Source organism: Antechinus flavipes, chromosome 3 (genome assembly GCF_016432865.1).
Source record: "Antechinus flavipes isolate AdamAnt ecotype Samford, QLD, Australia chromosome 3, AdamAnt_v2, whole genome shotgun sequence".
In the NCBI taxonomy this organism is placed as follows: domain Eukaryota; kingdom Metazoa; phylum Chordata; class Mammalia; order Dasyuromorphia; family Dasyuridae; genus Antechinus; species Antechinus flavipes.
In genome coordinates, this window is record NC_067400.1 from 165301320 (window position 1) to 165320051 (window position 18732).

Below are 18732 nucleotides of genomic sequence, written 5' to 3' on the forward strand. Positions count from 1 at the left end.
GACAGGATTCTATATTTAAGGAATAGCAAGGAGACTACTTTGTCTTCCTTGGAGTGTCAGAAAAGAACTGGAAATAATAAGAATGGAAAATATGTTGAAGTCAAGTTATGGGGGATTTAAATGTCAGAGAGAATTAATATTTGTTCCTAGAGATAATAGGAGCTATTGGTACTAATGGGGTGATGTGGTCAGACTGGATGCTTTAGAAAAATCACTTAGGCATCTGCAGGGATTGATTGGAATATGAATGAAACAGTGCAGGGAGACCAATTATGAGGTTCTTTAAATAGTATAGATTTATTTAACTCTGTATCTCTAACAATATCTAATAGAGTGCTTCAGACATAATAGATACTTAACAAATGATTGACCTATAAATGAATAAGTATTTGTGTTGATTAGAGTTCTTTTGGGGGGGCAGCTGGGTGACTTAGTGGATCCAGTGCAGGATCTGGAGTCAGGAAGATTCCTCTTCATGAGTTCAAATCTGATCTCAGACATTTACTAGCTATGTGACCCTAGATAAGTCACTTAATCCTGTTTGCTTCAGTTTCTTCATTTGCAAAATGAGCTGGAGAAGGAAATGGCAAACTACTTCAGTATTTCTGTTAAGAAAATCCCTAATGTAGTCATGAAGAATCAAATAAAACTGAAAAAAAATCCAGTACAACAAAGATTTTTTTTCTACATGAATGGAAGAAAATGTATTTTGGAAGAATCTTAAATGTGTAAAACAGTCACTTGGCAAGTGACTAATCAGCACATTCACTTGCTAAGGGTGCTTATTCAGGTCAATAGTTAAGAGAGCCATTCTCTAATCAAATGAAGAGCAGTAGTTTTGTCCTTTAATGCTGTTTTAATAAGCTTAGGTTGTATCAACTTGTTATTTGATTACAGAACTCTTCATGAGATATTCATTCCATTCTGAGTTTTTCTGTGGAATCTGCAGCAAATCCCTGCTTTCCTTTTGCTTAGTAAGGAAATGCAGGACCTGAATTTCTACTGTAGTGGTGTCATTGCTTAACATCCACTGCAGGTTTGCCTTTCCAATGCCCTTACAATCCAAAGCATGATTTTTAGAATATAGCAACTTGTTTTCTATGAACAGCAGAAAGAAAATGAATTTGCTAGATTCCAATTTACATATGTAAATCAAATAGATTCTGTGCCATATTTTTATAGTTAATATAGCTCTTACACTATGGCTGCACATTATTTTTAATTTTAGATTGAATTTATGTAAATTTTACTGTTCCTTCCTTCTGAATTCCAATCCTGTTAGAAAAATTCCCGAGATATATTCTTAAATGCAGTGCATTTCTGTGCAGACAGCAAGTCAATAATCATTTTGAATATGCAAACTTAATATGTATCCCCCCTCCCCCATTTTTGATTCTGCATGGGGACCCGGGAGTGTGGAGATGACTGTGAGCTATTCCTTAATTTCTTTACTATACCAGACAAATGCAACGATCTCTGATGCTAAAAAGGTTATTTTGAGCGCCTGCTATCAGTTTCCTATTCACACAGCAACTGGTGGCAACTAAAAATACCCAGCTTTTACCACCAGCGAAGAATCCGGTCACATTTGGCTCACAATCTGCAGAAACAAGCTTTAAGATCCCTTCTTCTTGTGACTTCGCTTCAGCCCACTCATCAAGCTTAGTTTGCTGCCATTTGGAAGCTATTGAAAAGCCATTAACCGGCAGGACGGTGGGCGCCGCAGTGCAGCAGCACACCTCAACGCTCGAACAATGTGGCTGCGAGTGCACACCAATTAAATCTTACTATTCCTGGGGATGTGGGATTAGGAGCTCTGTCAATCAGCGATGCTACAATAGCACGTGCAGCAGCCATGGTTCAAGGCACATAGAGAGATTTCTCTAACTCCAGCTGCTGCATGAGAATGAGTTTGAAGCTTTTTTCTTTCTTTTTTATACATTTTTTGCAAGATCATGGAATAGGAGCTCCGTTCAATAATGCATCCTGAGGTAAACTGGTTACCTGAGGAAGGGCTCTAAATTATGCAGTTTGTGGGGACGACTATTGTAGCAGAAGAGAATGCTGGAACATGTAACAAGACTACTGTCTGAAATGGAAACATGTCTCACTATCATTTTATCAAGTGCTGTAAGTAACCTTGGTATTTTGCTTCCTTCCATTTTATTTGATTTTATGCAAATTGTGAAATCGAGGAAGGTGCCTTGGGTTGAAAAATTCAGATGAATGAAAATGATTTATTACTTGGGAAGAAAGGTATAGAGATATAGGCATTCTTTAGTCTTTCTCCTAAGCAACGGAATAATTTTAAAGTGATTTAAATGCTGGGTTAACTCTTTAAAACTTTTCCTCCTGTCAAAAAAGAAAAAAAAAATGACCACTGTGGGCAGAAAAAGATTATACAGGCATGGTTATGAGTAATAAATACTACCAGACAAGAGGGAGCAACATTCATTAATCAGTGTGAAGGTCATCTTAGTATTACATACTTTTCAAGTTTGATTGCCTGGCAGTTTGGGGTGATACATTAGATTACTAGACTGCCTAGAATTCCAAGTTTAATCTTTATGCTTCTCCTTGAATCTCAACTTTTATCCTTGCACCATTCTTGCTGAAGTATAAAAGAAAGAAAGAAAGAAATTTCAAAGTGGTATCTGTCAAATTCTGCAGATTGATTCATGATGGAGGGAAGGGAAGGAAAGGATTTTCACAAGCTTTTCTTAAATGCTATTCACTGTTTTATGTAATGGTAATATTTAAAACTGCTTTAGAAGCCACAAAATTGATGCATCTTAAACCTTTTACAAAAAATTATAGTAAAGAGAAAGACATGATAGCACACTATTTTCATGGTTTTTGCACTCTCATGGTAATAGGAAATGGCTTGCCATGCATACATATTTTTTCATATCGTACTTCTAAAAACTTATATTTATGTCATAGTCTTGCAGAACCACTGATATATTATTGAAAGTGTTTTCCTTTTGGTCACCATGAGCATAAGGTTCTTTAAGGGCTAATATCATGACCATTAAAAAAAAACCCAACATATTATTAAATAAAGGATATTCCAGGTGAATCTTTAATTGCGGAGTGAATAGAATTGAATATATATATATAGCTGTGTCTACAGAGAAAATTTTTTTTCCTCCTGTCTGCTCTAGCACATGCAGGTATGCACTTTAACCTCTATGAATGTTAATGAGCTAACTAGTAGGCACAGCCATGTGAAGAGAGAACCTTTGACATTTCACATTTGCAGCTCTGATAAATGCACTTAAATTTTCAACTCTAATAAAATCCACTAGTAGATTCATCTGTCAATTTGGACATGAGTTCTTAATGAGTTCTTAACATTGGAACCTTTACTGCCAAGGTGCTATGAAAAAGCTTGAGATTGTCACTGAATAGTTTTCTCCTTTTTTCAATTTAGGGTGAATTCTCTGATGTAGAAACTACTGCTGTTGCTACTGGCACTGATTTAAATGTGTTATTCCACTATCGGAACTCTTATTTCTTTCCTATCTGTGAGTTTGCAAAGTCAGTTCTTCTAACTGCAACCTTCTGCAGCCTAGTGTGCACCCTTCCCCCTCCCCACCTCAACAAGGTACTAGCTAAGCAGGATTGAGCATTCTTCCTGCTAGAGGACAAGAACAGTGAGAGATTCAATATGAGCAGTAGATGATTAAATGCTGCTATATTGGGATTTCTCAACAAGCAGTTTGGTCCTCAAATATAACACTGAAATGCTTTTCACCAAAGTAAATGATTTGTTTCATGAATTGTTTTGCAGTTGAATGTAAAGGCTTAGAAAATAAAAAGGGACAGTTATGCTGAGTTAAAAAAAAAACAGTATTGTGTGTTTGTATGTAATGTGCATGTATCTACACATACATTTATGGATGCTTCTATGATAAAATATGGAACCTAAATTTAATGTAATTTGGAATAGATCAAAAGGTAACTAAAAGCCAATAAAAATGGTTTTAATTCAGATTAATTAGCAAGTATATTTTAAGTATCTACAGTTTCTAGTTCTTTCTTATGTGCTATGAGGGATATGAGAAGTATAAGGCATGTATTCTGCCATCATGAAATTTATAATACACAATTTTCAGAAAGATTGGACTAATGCAGAAGACACAACTACATGATGACTTTAGGAGGTACACTGTCAAGTACAAAATCATGTGTCACAGAGAAGTTCTCTAAAATTTCAGTAGAAAGAGATCACAATGGACTGGAACATTGCAGTTGACTTTATCTGAAGATTTGAACTTGATCTAAAAGGACTTTGAGAACTAGTATGTATAGGAATGGAAAAGCTCTGAAGCATAGTGGGCAGAAAGTTGGATATATGCTTAGGAAACATGGGTTCAAATTCTGAAACTGATACATTAGGTTTGTGATCATAGGATAGTCATCCCAATGATCTTCACTTTCTTCCTTTGGGGGAAAATAGGATTAATAATAATGTATTATATATTTCATAGTTACACCAAATAAGATCATATAAATATTATTTATCATTCTACACATATGTAATATGAATATGTATATATGCATATGTATATACATTTATACATGTTTGTTTCTATATATGTAAACTCATAATAGAGATGGTATTAGTCGTATATGGAGGACTGAATTTATAGTCACGAAGCTCCAAGTTCAAGTTTTGTCTCAACTAAGTATTGACTATGTTACTCTAGAGAGGTCACTTTAATATCAGTGTCTTATTATAATTTGCCTAATTTTCATTTTAAGAGTTAGTCATCATTTATTTTGCTATGGTGGCCATAAGAACAATGGCATTTCCTGGCACATTTTTCTTAATTTTAATAATTTTATTGTTGGCTTGTCAACATCCAATTAGTGTGGTAGAAACAAGGCATTGACCCACCTCTAACACCATATATCAAAATAAAGCAGAAATGGGTTCATGATTTAGACATAACAAGTGATATAATAAGCAGATTAGAAGAACAAAGGATAATCTACTTCTCAGATCTGTGGAGAAGTAAGGAATTTGTGGCCAAAGAAGAAATGGATGTCATGTTTGCAATCCCTGCTTTTTTGAATTCATTTAAATAACAATAAATTTTGTTCTACCACTTACATTTTCACTCTGTACATAGGTATCTGTTTTAAATGTACTTCTCATATGTAGCAAATTATTTTGTTTTGTCTCTGTTACACTATATATATATTTTTTTTTTGCAAGAGGAGGATTTAATTTACATTTGGGTTTGCAATTGTAAAATTATATATTTTCTTCCATTAAATACATGTGTGTTGTATATATCTGTGAGTGTACCTTTTTATTATTTTAATAGCATTTTATTTTTTCTCAATTACATGTTAAGATTTTTCTTAATCTCCTATACTCCTACAGGAAAGTAGGAGTAACTACTAGATTTCTATATTCAAGTAATTTTGTATATTGTTCCCTCTTCGGTTCAATACTAATGTGAGTAAGATTCAAGCTATACTCATTTCCCACTCTCCCATCTTTCCCTCCACTGTAATAGGCTTTTCCTGGCTCTTCACAGGGAGTAATTTATCACATTCTACCTCTCCCTTTTATAGCCAGTGTATTCCTTTTTCATCTCTTAATTTTTTTTACATCATTCCCTCAAATTCACCTCATATGGTAGCCTCTATCTATGTATATTCTTTCTAGCTACTATCAATGTTAGAGTTTTTAAGATTTCAGAAATCCAATGGAATAAATTAGGTTCATAACACCCGATTGTTAATGACTATAGTAATCGAGTGTTTGATAAATCCAATGATCCCAGCTTCTGTGATAGGAACTCACTATTTGAAAAAAACTGCTGGGAAAATTGGAAATTAGTATGGTAGAAACAAGGCATTGACCCACCTCTAACACCATATATCAAAATAAAGGAGAAATGGGTTCATGATTTAGACATAAAAAGTGATATAATAAGCAGATTAGAAGAACAAAGGATAATCTACTTCTCAGATCTGTGGAGAAGTAAGGAATTTGTGGCCAAAGAAGAAATGAGTACATCATGGAATGCAAAATGAATAGTTCTGGTTATATTAAGTTTAAAAGTTTTTGTACAAACAGACTGATGCAGACAAGATTAGAAGCAAAAACTGGGGAAAAAACTGGGAAAAAATTTACATCAGTACAATACAATACAATACAAAAAAATTCAAAAGTTCTGATGAAGGCCTCATTTCTAAAATATACAGAGAATTGAATTCAATTTTTTTTAAAGAATTCAAGCCATTCTCCAATTGATAAACAGTGAAAGGATATGAACAGACAATTTTCAGATGAAGAAATTGAAACCATGTCTAGTCATATGAAAAAGTGTTATAAAACACTATTGATCAGAGAAATGCAGATTAAGACAACTCTGAGGTACTACTACATACCTCTCAGATTGGCTAAGATGATAGGAAAATATAATAACAAATGGGGGATATATGGGAAACCTGGGATACTTATACATTATTGGTGGAGTTACTCAACCATTCTGCAAAGCAATTTGGAACTGTGCGCAAAGGGTTATCAAACTATGTGTATCCTTTCATCCAGCAATGTCTTTACTGGGCCTGTATCCCAAACAGATCATAAAGGAGGGAAAGAGACCCACATGTGTAAAAATGTTTGTGGCAGCCCTTTTTATAGTGGCAAGAAACTGGAAACTGAGTGGATGCCCATCAATTGGAGAATGACAATAAGTTATGAAATTACATATGAATGTTAATGAATATTATTGTTCTGAAATAATCAGCAAGATGATTTCAGAGAGGTTTTGAGAGAATTACATAAACTCATGCTAAGGGAAGTGAGTAGAACAAGGAGATTATTTTACATGACAAAAGTAAGATTATGTGATGAACCTTCTGAGGGACATGACTTTTTTCAACAATGAGATGATTCAGCCCAGTTCCAATAGTCTTATGATTAAGAGATTCATCTGTACCCAGAGAGAAGTCTGTGGGTACTGAATGTGGATTGCAATATAGTATTTTTAGTCTTTTTGTTGCTGTCTGCTTGCATTTTGTTTTCTTTCTCATTTTTTTTTCCTTTTTAATCTGTTTTTTCTGGTGCAGCAAGGTACTTGTGGAAATATACCTAGAAGAATTGCACATGTTTAACATATATTGAATTATTTGCCATCTAGGAGAGGGGATGGGAAGAAGAGAGGGGAAAAATTTGGAGCACAAAGTGCATATGTTGTAAAAATTTTTAAAAACTGTAATAAAAAAGTAAGATTAAAAAAAAAAAAGAATTGTAGATATCATCTTCCCACATAGGGATATAAACAATTTAGCTCCATTGGTTTCCTTATGTTTCCCCCAACCCTTTTTCTTTCTTTCTTTCTTTCTTTTTTTTTTTTTTTGGTTTTCTCTTGAGTCTTGATATTGGAGATAATATTTTCTGTTCAGCTCTGGTCTTCTCATTAAGAAAATGTGAAATCCTTCTAGTTTATTGAATGACTATTTTTTTTTCTCCTTGAAGTATTATGCTTAAGTTCATTGGGTGGGTGATTCTTGTTTGTAGTTCTAGCTCCTTTGCCTTCCAGAATTGTTCCTGACTTCTGTTTCTTTCATATTGCAGCTTCTATATCCTGATTGTGCCTCCCTGATATTTGAATTGTTTCCATAGTTTTGAAATTTGGATATAATATTTCTTGGAGCTTTTATTTGAGAATTTGGGGATCTCTTCCCTGAGTTGATTGATGGATTCTTTCAATGCCAATTTTACAATTTAATTCCAGGATATCAAGGCAATTTTCCTTGATAATTAATTGAAAGTTATTGTCTAGGTCCTCCTTTTGATTATAGCTTTCCCATAATTCAATGATTCTGAAACTGACTCTCCTGGATGTATTTTCTGAGTCTGTTGTTTTTCTCAACCCCCCCCTTTTAAAAATTAATCTTTTTTATTTTTTGCTGAGGCAATTTGGATTAAGTGACTTGCCCAGGGTCATATAGCTAGGAAGTGTTAAATGTTAAGTGTCCGAGATTAGATTTGAACCCAGATCCTCCTGACTTCAAAGATGGTCCTCTATCCACTGCACTACCTAACTGCCCCCAGTTGTTTTTCCCAGTGAGGTATTTTACATTTTCTTCTATTTTTCATTCTTTTGAATTTTTTCGATGGATTCTTGATGTCTTATGGAGTCGTTAGCTTCTATTTGCCCAATTCGGACCTTTATTTTTTTAGTTATTTATTAAAGTTTTTTATTTACAAAGCACATGCATGGATGATTTTTAAAAAACTGACTCTTGAAAAAATTTGTTCCAAATTTTCCCCTCCTTCCCACTCACCCTCTCCCCTAGCTGACAAGTAGTCTAATACATGTTAAATATGTTGAAATACATGTTAAATCCAATATATATATATACACATATTTATACAGTTATCTTGCTGCACAAGAAAAAATCAGAGCAAGAAGAAAGAAAAAGAAAAACTGAGAAAGAAAACAAAATAGAAGCAAATAACAACAGAAAGAGTGAGAATGCTATGTTGTGGTCTACACTCTGTTCTCAAGGTTCTCTCCTGGGTATAGATGGCTCTTTTCATCACAGAACAAGTGGTTTGAATCATTACAATGTTGAAGAGAGCCACATCTATCAAAATTGATTGTCTTATAGTCTTGTTGTTGTGGTGTATAATGATCTCCTGGTCTTCTCATTTCACTTACCATCAGTTCATGTAGATCTTCAGAGGCTGGGTTTGCTAATTAGCCTGAGAATTGTAGGAAAAAGTCAGAAAGAAATGTGTGTCATTTCTGCCATCTTGGCTCCACCCCTGTAAGTCCCCAATTCAGACTTTTAAAAAGTTATTTTGATCAGTTAGTTTTTGTACTTCCTTTTCCTTTTGGCCAATTCTGCTTTTTAAGCATTTGTTTTCTTTTTCCAAGATGCTGATTCTTAAAAAAAAAAAAAAAAAAAAAAAAATTTCTAGTCTCATTCTCATTTCTTTTCTAATTTTCTTTTACCTTTTTTATATGATTTTTAATCTCCATTTTGAGATCTTTAGTTCTTTCTGGGCTTGAAACCACTTCCCATTTTAATTTGGATTTTGCCCATTGTTTTGGTTTTTTTGACATTGTTTACCTCTTTTGAGTTTGTGTCTTTGTCATCCCATAATAGTTTATATAGTTGGATCTTTCTGTTTCTTTATTTTTGCTCATTTGGGGACTTTTCCCTTTCTTTCAAATTTGATTTCTGCTCCTGTGCTAATAGGAGTATTGTCTTAGGATTCTTGTACCAGAAATTGAAAGCTTTGGCTGTTTACCTGGTGCTGCACTGATTTTTCTCTGAGGTCTACAGTGGATCCTAGTGTCTGGTGCTGTATTAAGGGAGTAGGTTGGGGTGATTGGCACTGCTGGAAGCTGTAGGGGTCTGGCAGCTTACCTGATGCTGAGCTGGGGACCCAGTGCTGATGTATGCTATGTGTTGAGGCTGGTGGTGTGTTTCTGCATTACCCTAGGGCCACAATGAAGCATGAGTGGAAATCTAGCCTCTGAAGTTTACTTCTTTACCTGGGATTGGACTGAAGAATGTGGTAAGAAAAAAGGAGGTATAGGAAAAAAATTGCAGGTACCTGCCTATTCATTTAGGCACTTGTAATGTTGGCATCTACCTATTTGTCTGCAGCTGTGTTATGTAGGTCTGGCAACTAGAGGATGCCAATTTTGCACTGAAACATGTGGTGATTCTCAGAGTTGGAGTCTGTTGGTTCCGCTCCCTATTTTGAGGCATGTAGGGGTCATGGTATTGGAATCTGCCTGGTCCATCACACTGGGACTTAGGATCTTCCATTGGTTTGCTGAGGTGGAACTTGGTCTGTCTTGCTGGGATACTTCTTGTCATGACCTATGTTTTCCTTTTACTTGGATGAGACACGTCTTTCTTGCTGATTTTTCAACTTTCTTGGGCTAAAAAATTTTTACTGCACCTTTCTGATGGCTCTATTGTTCCAGAGTTTGTTTGGAGGCACTATTTTATGATTGTTTAGAGATGAATATGGGAGAGTTACAATGATTTACTGCTTACTCTGCCTCCCCTTATTCTTGTCTCCTCGAGACAAGAATAATTTACCTGTAATTTACCTTTTAAGAAGAGGTAAATAAAACAAGAAAAGTAAACTTCTCTCATTTTGTTTTCACTAGTGTGAGCCTAATTTTCTCTTCAAATGATTTTTCTCTATTAGTTTCTCCTTGAATTTACTCTTCTTTTTCTCACTATCTTTTGTTTTATCATTTCACTTTCTGCCTCTTATCTAACTTGTTCTATTTTTAAAACCTCATCTCTGCTCTTCTTCTTTATTAGTGACATTAATTCCTAACATTCCTTTCCACAAAATTTTCTTTTGATTTAACCTCTTTCTCAATGAATCCATTTTTCTGTGATGTTATATGATCCGTTCCTAGAAATTCTAGTATTTAATGGCGGCAGACATTTTGCAACCTTAGTTTTTGAGTTGTTGTCTCCTCCTTCTCCTCCTCCCCTCCCCTCCTTTTTCTTCTTTCTTCTTTTTTTTTCTCTTTCTCCTCCTCCTCTTCCTCCTCCTCTTTCTGTTTTTCTTCCTCCTCCACCTCCTCCTCTGCATCATCTTTCTCCTCCTCCTCTTCTTCCTTTTCCTCTTTCTCTTCCTCTTCTCCTCCTCTTCACCCTTTTCCTCCTCCTCCTCCTTCCTCCTCCTCCTCCTCCTCCTCCTCCTTCTCCTTCTCCTCCTCCTCTCCTCCTCCTCCTCCTTCTTCTCCTTCTCCTCCTCCTCCTCCTCCTCCTCCTCCTCCTCCTTCTCCTTCTCCTTCTCCTCCTTCTCCTTCTTCTTCTTTCTTCTTCTTCTTCTTCTTCTTTCTTCTCTTCCTCCTTCTTTTTCATTTTCCTTCACTGCTTTCCAATCTGATGATGTAAAACCTTTTCTTTGAATCTGTGACCCTCTGTGCAATCTTACTTGAGTTGTGTTCCTGATTCCCAAATGTTTCTTAAGTTAGCATCATAGTTGGAAGTTAGTATCAAAATATCTCTAGACTCTGATGTACTAAAGTATCTATTTGCTACCAATAGAGACACCTTTGTCTTCCTTTCTTGTGTTGCCATAGGGAAGTCTAATGATCTTATAAAATTGTACCCTTTCTTTTATCTATACACAATTCCAACTTTTTCTGTGATCTTTTTTTCTGGTATTGTATCTTTAATCTCTTACTAATCTAAAAGTATGGAGCAAAATTGAAAATCTCTCTTCAACTTTTCTTCTTGTATCCTGACAAGTTATTATTTCACTTGCCCCCTCCTTTCTTCATTCAAAAGTCATTTCTCTCTATTATCTTGGAAGATGTAATATTGAAGTAATCAAGAATTACACTTTTTCCTTGGAATATTAATTCACTTCTTCTACTAATATAGTTTAATTTTTATAATTATTCTGTTTACTTCTTAAGTTTTTAGTGCCATTGAAACTTTCTTCAAAGATGAAAGAAAATCAAATAAGAGACAAAAAGATTCTACTATACATTCCTGACTTTGTACAAGACTACCCATATGAAGACAAATGTTTCATTTCTTAGTTTTTCAATACTATATGAAAGTGTTTAACTGCATGCTGTTTAATCAGTTTGCATAATGAATATCCATCTCACATCTGGGATCTTTTGAGGGATGATTTGAATTCTTCCTTTTGCTGAATATCCAATTATTTCCTTTGATTTTTAGGCTTAGATTTGAAAGTTGTGCTTTTTGTAATGACAAACTATCTCTTCAGAATACTAATTTTAATTTTCCCTCTGATTATTTACCACTGAGTTCTCTTACCCTGTTCTCCTTGGTTTTTCTTAGAAATTTAAAGTATCCCCCCCCCCCCGATATCAATAATTGCTCTTTTTTTTTGGTTGCATTTCTTACATCTTACTTCATTATTCTTTGATGTACTAAACTTGGAGGGCTTTTTTTCCTAATTGATATTCTTTTGGAAGGTGTTTTTTTTTTTTTATGCTGATTTTTTTTTTTTTTTGGATCTTCTTAACCTTCAATTTACTGTTTTCTTTTAATGCATCCATATTTTTTTCTTTATTACTTACTAGAAAATGCAAGCCCTCATTTTTATTTTTTATGTCTACAATTCTTAAATAATTCATTTCCATTCTATCACCATGTTCAATATTCTTATTTTGCTGAATCCTCGTGTTTTCTTCCAAACTTACAAAAGTTTCATTATTTTTCCTTCTGCCTTATTTCTGTTTCCATTTCAGTCATTCTTTTTTGTTGTTTTTGTTGTTGTTTTACATTCTCTAGTCTCTTATTAGATTTCCTTATTTCTTCCTCAAGAAAGAGCTTTATTGCTGACCTTTAAAATCGTTAATTCTTTTATTCTTCTTCTGAACCACCCTTCAGGTTCTGAGAGTTACTCCATCGTAATTTGTGGTGATACCTTCAACTTTCTCAGGATATTTTGAACCAGTTTTATTTGTTGTAAAGAGTGAGATATCACTTACTATTTATGTTTTTTTTTTAATTCCATATCTCTTCCTGAGGAAACTTTATAAATCTTGATGATTTCTCTCTGATGCCCTTGAGGAAAATGTAACTATCTTTTCTCTTCTGAAATATCAATATTACAATGTTCTTTCCCCAACTCTTGTTTCCTATTCTATGTCCTCTGAAACACCAGGGATATCTAAAGTTTGCATGTCCCAGAGGCTGAAGGTTACTAATTGAAACAGCACTATAGGAAGACTGCAAATGTCCTCTGTAACTGGGCATATTTTCCATTTTTACCAGTCCCACAACTATGATATACTCTGCTTTATGCAGTTATCTTTCCTGTGGGTAGATCAAGGAAGGGCTCACCAGGACATAGTGACCAGGATATTCTCAGAAGCCTTGCACTTGTTTGTTATTTTCCCACAGTTCTCTCACAGTGTTTACTGCCTGTCCTTTTCTTCCAGTGCTATTTATGGAGTCTGCTGATTTCCCTGACTATGCTGAAGCATGTTGGGAGTCCTAGAGTTGGAGTTTGCCTGTTCTATCACACTGTGGCTCTAGATCTCCCATTGGTTTGCTGAAGTAGGGCTTGCTAAGATGCTTCCTAAATTGTAGTCATGTTTATTATTTTGGTAACTCCTATCCTTCACATATTGGTCCACCCTTCATACTACTCCAGAGTAGCTCTCTTCCTTTGTTCTTGAAATCTGTGATAAGTCTAATTTGTAGGTTTGACTCTGCCTGGATACTTCACAATAATTTCCAAAGGAGATACTTCAGGTCTTCATCACCCAATGTTTCATTATTCACAAAGATTGCAAGACTACTCTGGAGGAAAGATTAAAGGACATAGATGAAATTCAGAGACTTGGACCCTACAGAAATTCCCAGATTGGTGAATTATTTAGTTATATTTAAATTTTTATTGTTTATCTGTCATCTATGTATGTGTTTGTCTATCTATCTGTCTGTCCATTTTTCTATCCATTTATGAACCACTGGACTTGGATTTAAGATCTGAATGAGCTTGTTGATCCTGAGATGTTTATTTCCATTGTGTGATTATGAGCAAATAATTTCATCTTTCTCAGGACCAATATTTTCATCAGAAAATGGAGACAATAATAGCACCTACCTTATACAGTTTTTACAAGGATATACGTGAGATTTTTTAGATGAGGTATTCTTAAAATTTTTCCTCTTGTGACCTGTTTTTGCCTAAGAAATTTTTATATGACCCTGGTACATAGGTATATAAAATAGATATACAAATTCAAGGTTCATTGATAATAAATCATAATTTTATGACGTTCATGTTGTATCATGAATCCTCACATGGGGTCATGACCCACAGTTTAAGAAGCTAGGATATAGCTATTGCTACTTTTAATAAAACTCTCATACTCAGTTTTTTTTTTTCATTAAAAAAAAAAAAAAAAGGTGATGATAACACCTACTTTATAACACTGTTGTGAAGATTAAATTTAATAATGTGTCTAAAGTGTTTTGCATGCTTTAAAGACTGCAAGTGTCCTCTATAACTGGGTCTATTTATTGTATAAATATTGAATAATAATGATAGGAAATCTTTTGTTTAGTTCTTTTTTTATTTACAAAGCATATGCATGGGTCATTTTTCCAACATTGACCCTAGCAAAGCCTTTTGTTCCACATTTTCCCCTCCTTCTCCCCACCCCCTTCCCTAGCTAACAGGTAGCCCAATACATGTTAAATATGTTGAAGCACATGTTAAATCCAATACATACACACACAGACACACAGACACACACACACACACACACACACACACACACACATTTTTACAGTTATCTTGCTGCACAAGAAAAATTAGATCAAGAAGGAAGGAAAAGAAAAACTGAGAAAGAAAACAAAATGGAAGCCAATAACAACAGAGTGAGAATGTTATGTTGTATTCCACACTGTTCCCACTGTTATCTCTCTGTGTGCAGATGGCTCTCTTCATCACTTAACAAGTGAAACTGGTTTGAATCCTCTCATTGTTGAAGAGAGCCACATCCATTAGAATTGATTATCTTATAGTCTTATTGTTGCCATAATGATCTCCTGGTTCTGTTCAATTCACTTAGCATCAGTCCATGTAGGCCTCTCCAAACCTCACTGAAGTCATCCTGCTGGTCGTTCCTTATAGAACAATAGTATTCCATAGCATTTATGTACCGTAATTTATTAAGCCATTCTCCAATTGATGGGATTCACTCATTTTCCAGTATCTTGCCACTACAGAGAGAGCTGCCACAAACATTTTTGCACATAGAGGTCCCTTTTCCTTCTTTAATATCTTTTTGAAATACAATCCCAGTAGAAACAGTGCTGAATGAAAGGGTATGCACAGTTTGATAACTTTTTGAGCATAGTTCCCAACTGCTCTCCAAAATGATTGGATCCATTCATACCCAATAATGTATTAGAGTTCTGGTTTTGGCATATCCCCTCCAACATTTGTCATTATCTTTTCCTGTTATCTTAGCTAATCTGACAGGTATGTATTGGTATTCAGAGTTGTCTTAATTTGCATTTCTCTGATCAATAGTGATTTGGAGCACCTTTTCATGTGGCTACAAACAGTTTCAATTTCTTTGTCTGAAAATTATCTATTCGTATCCTTTGACCATTTATCAATTGGAGAATGGCTTGATTTCTTATAAATTTGATTCAATTCTTTATATAATTTGGAAATGAGGCCTTTATCAGAGCATTTGGATGTAAAAATGTTTTCCCAATTCATTGCTTTCCTTCTAATCTTGTCTACATTAGTTTTGTTTGTACAAAACCTTTTAAACTTAATGTAATCAAGATTATCTATTTTGTGATCAATAATGATCTCTAGTTCTTTTTTGGTCACAAATTCCTTCCTTCTCCACAAATCTGAGAGGTAAACTATCCTATGTTCTTCTAATTTACTTATAATTCTTTATTTCTAGATCATGAACCCATTTAGAACTTATCTTGGTATATAGTATTAGGTGTGGGTCTATATCTACTTTATGCCATACTACTTTTCAATTTTCCTAGCAGTTTTTGTCAAATAGTGAATTCTTATCCCAAAAGCTAGGACTAGATTGCTATAATCATTGACTATTTTGTTCTGTGAACCTAATATATTCACCTGATCAGTTAACTCCTCAATTTCTTAGCCAGTACCAAATGGTTTTGATGACTGCTGCTTTATAATATAATTTTAGATCTGGTATAGCTAGGCAACCTTCGTTTGCTTTTCTCTTCATTAATTCCTTTGAAATTCTTGATCTTTTGTTCTTTGAGATGAATTTTATTGTTATTTTTTCTAGTTCAGTAAAATAGTTTCTTGGGAGTTTGGTATAGCACTAAATAAATAGATTCATTTAGGGAGTATTGTCATATTTATTATATTCATTCAACCTATCCAAGAGCACTTGATATTTTTCCAATTTCTTAGATATGACTTTATTTGTGTGGAAAGTTTTTTTGTAGTTCCTGACTTTCCCTTGGCAGAAAGATTCCCAAATATTTTATACTATTAGTAGTTTTTTTTTTTTTTTTAATGGAGTTTTTTTGTATCTCTTGTTGTTGGATTTGTTAGTGGTATATAAGAATATGATGATTTATGGGATTTATTTTGTATTCTGCATCTTAACTAAAGTTGTCAATAATTTCTAATAGTTTTTCCATTTTCTCTAGGATTCTCTATGTATACCATCATATCATCTGCAAAGAGTGATAATTTGGTTTCCTCATTATCTAATGACTTTAATTTCTTTTTCTTCCCTTATTGCCAAAGCTAGCATTTCTAATATAATATTGAATGGTAATGGTGATAGTGGGCAACCTTGTTCCATCCATGATCTTATTGGGAATAGTTCCAGTTTATCCCTATTACATACAATGCTTGCTGATGGTTTTAAATAGATGCTCTTGACTGTTTTAAGGAAAAGTCCATTTATTCCTGTACTCTAATGTTTTTATTAGAAATGGGTATTGGATTTTATCAAACGCTTTTTCTGTATCCATTGAGATAATCATATAGTTTTTGTTAATTTGGATATTGATATAGTTAATTATGCTAATAGTTTTCCTTATATTGAAGCAGCCCTACATTCCTGGTGTAAATCCTACTTGGATTGTGTGGCATATTATACTGAGGGTGATTTTCTGTAATCTCTTTGCTAATATTTTATTTAAGATTTTTTCCTCCCTCAATTAGGGAGATTGGTCTATAATTTTCTTTCTCTGTTTTCATGCTAAATGGTTTAAGTATCAGTACCAATTCTGTGTCATAAAAGGAATTTGGTAGGAGCCCATCATTCCCTATTTTTTCAAATAGTTTATATAGTATTAGAGTTAATTGTGCTTTAAATATTTGGTAGAATTTACATGTAAATTCATCTGCCTGGGATTTTTTCTTAGGGAGTTGCTTAGTAACTTTTTATATTTCTTTTTCTAAAACAGAAATGATTTAAATAATTTATTGTCTCTTCTGGCAATCTGGGCAGTCTATAGTTTTGTAACTATTCCTCAATTCCACTTATGTTTTCAAATTTATTGGCATAAAGTTGGGCAAAGTAATTCTTAATAATTGTTCAAATTTCCTCTCCATTAGTTTTTGAGACTAACAATTTGATTTTCCTCTTTTCTTTTTCTAATCAAATTAACTAAAGGTTTATCTGTTTTGTTGATTTTTTCATAAAACCAACTCTTAGTTTTATTTATTAATTCAATAATTTTTTTGTTTCAATTTTATTGATCTCTCCTTTTATATTTAGAATTTCAAGTTTGGTATTTGATTGGGAGTTTTAAATTTGCTCTCTTTCTAGACTTTTTAGTTGCAAACCCCACTTATTAATCTTCTCTTTCTCTATTCTATGCAAGTAAGCATCTAAAGATATAAAATTTCCCGATATTACCACTTTGGCTACATCCCACATTTGTATGTTGTCTTATTATTGTCATTCTCTTGAATGAAGTTATTGATTATGTTTATGATTTGCTGTTTCACCCATTCATTCTTTAGGATGAGAATATTTAATTTCCAATTACTTTTTGGTTTATTTTTCCTTGGCATTTTATTGAATGCAATTTTTATTGCATCATGATCTGGAAAAAAATGCATTTACTATTTCTGCCTTTCTGCATTACCTAACATATGGACATTTTTTGTATAGTTTCCATGAATGTCGAGAAGAAAGTGTACTCCTTTCTATCTCCATTGGATTTTCTCCAAAGATCTATCATATCTAGCTTTTCTAGTATTTTATTTACCTCTTTAACTTCTTTCTTATTTATTTTGTGATTTGATTTATCTAGTTCTGAGAAAACAAGGTTGAAATCTTTTACTATTATAGTTTTACTATCTATTTCTTCTTGCAACTCTCAACTTCTCCTTTAGGAATTTAGATGCTATACCACTTGGTGCATATATGTTTAATATTGATATTGCTTCATTATCTATGGTACTCTTTAACAAGATATAGTTTCCTTTCTTATCTCTTTTAATTAGATCAAATTTTGCTTTTGTTTAATCTGAGATCAGGATGGCTATCCCTGCTTTTTTACTTCACCTGAAGCATAATAGATTCTGCTCTCACCTTTAACTTTACTCTGTATGTATTGCTCTGCTTTAAATGTGTTTCTTGTAAACAACATATGGTAGGATTCTGATTTTTAATCCAGTCTGCTATCCTCTTACATCTAATGGGAGAGTTCACCCCATTCACATCTACAGTTAAATTTTTTAATTCTGTATTTCCTGCCATCTTATTAACCTCAAATTATACTTTTCTCTTTCATTTTCCCCTTTCCCTCCTCCCCAGTATTTTACTTGTGAGCACTACCTGCCTCAAGCAGTCCTTCATCTTTAGAGACCTCTCCCTTTTCCTATACCTTTCCCCTACTATTTGTTTTCCCTTATATTTAGCCCTACCACTTCTCTTTTCCCCTTTTCCCGCCCACTTTTTTATAATGTGAGAGAAGTTTCTCAGTGAAACCATATATTCTTTTTTTTTTGAGCCAAATCTTACGAGACTAAAATTCACACAATATTCATCACCCTCTCTTTTTTCCCTCAATTATAATAGGTTCATTTTGCCTCTTCCTGAGATGTAATTTCCCTCATTTTACCTCCACTTTTCCCTTTTTTTTCTCTATTACAACCCTCTTTCTACCTCTAGTTTCTTTTTTATATTATAACAGTAAAGTCAGATTATATATGTATTCTCTATGTATATCCATAACAGA

General features: G+C 33.8%; 1 protein-coding gene across 1 annotated transcript in view; it reads left to right on the forward strand.

Moving 5' to 3' along the window:
- The first annotated feature begins 1219 nt into the window (after nucleotides 1-1219).
- MYO16 (myosin XVI) overlaps nucleotides 1220-18732 on the forward strand; it is a 722870-nt gene continuing 705357 nt past the window's right edge. Inside the window, exon 1 of the mRNA XM_051984178.1 lies at nucleotides 1220-2130. Within this exon, the coding sequence (XP_051840138.1) occupies nucleotides 2103-2130 (28 nt within the window). The 5' untranslated portion in view covers nucleotides 1220-2102. The remainder of the gene's footprint in view (nucleotides 2131-18732) is intronic.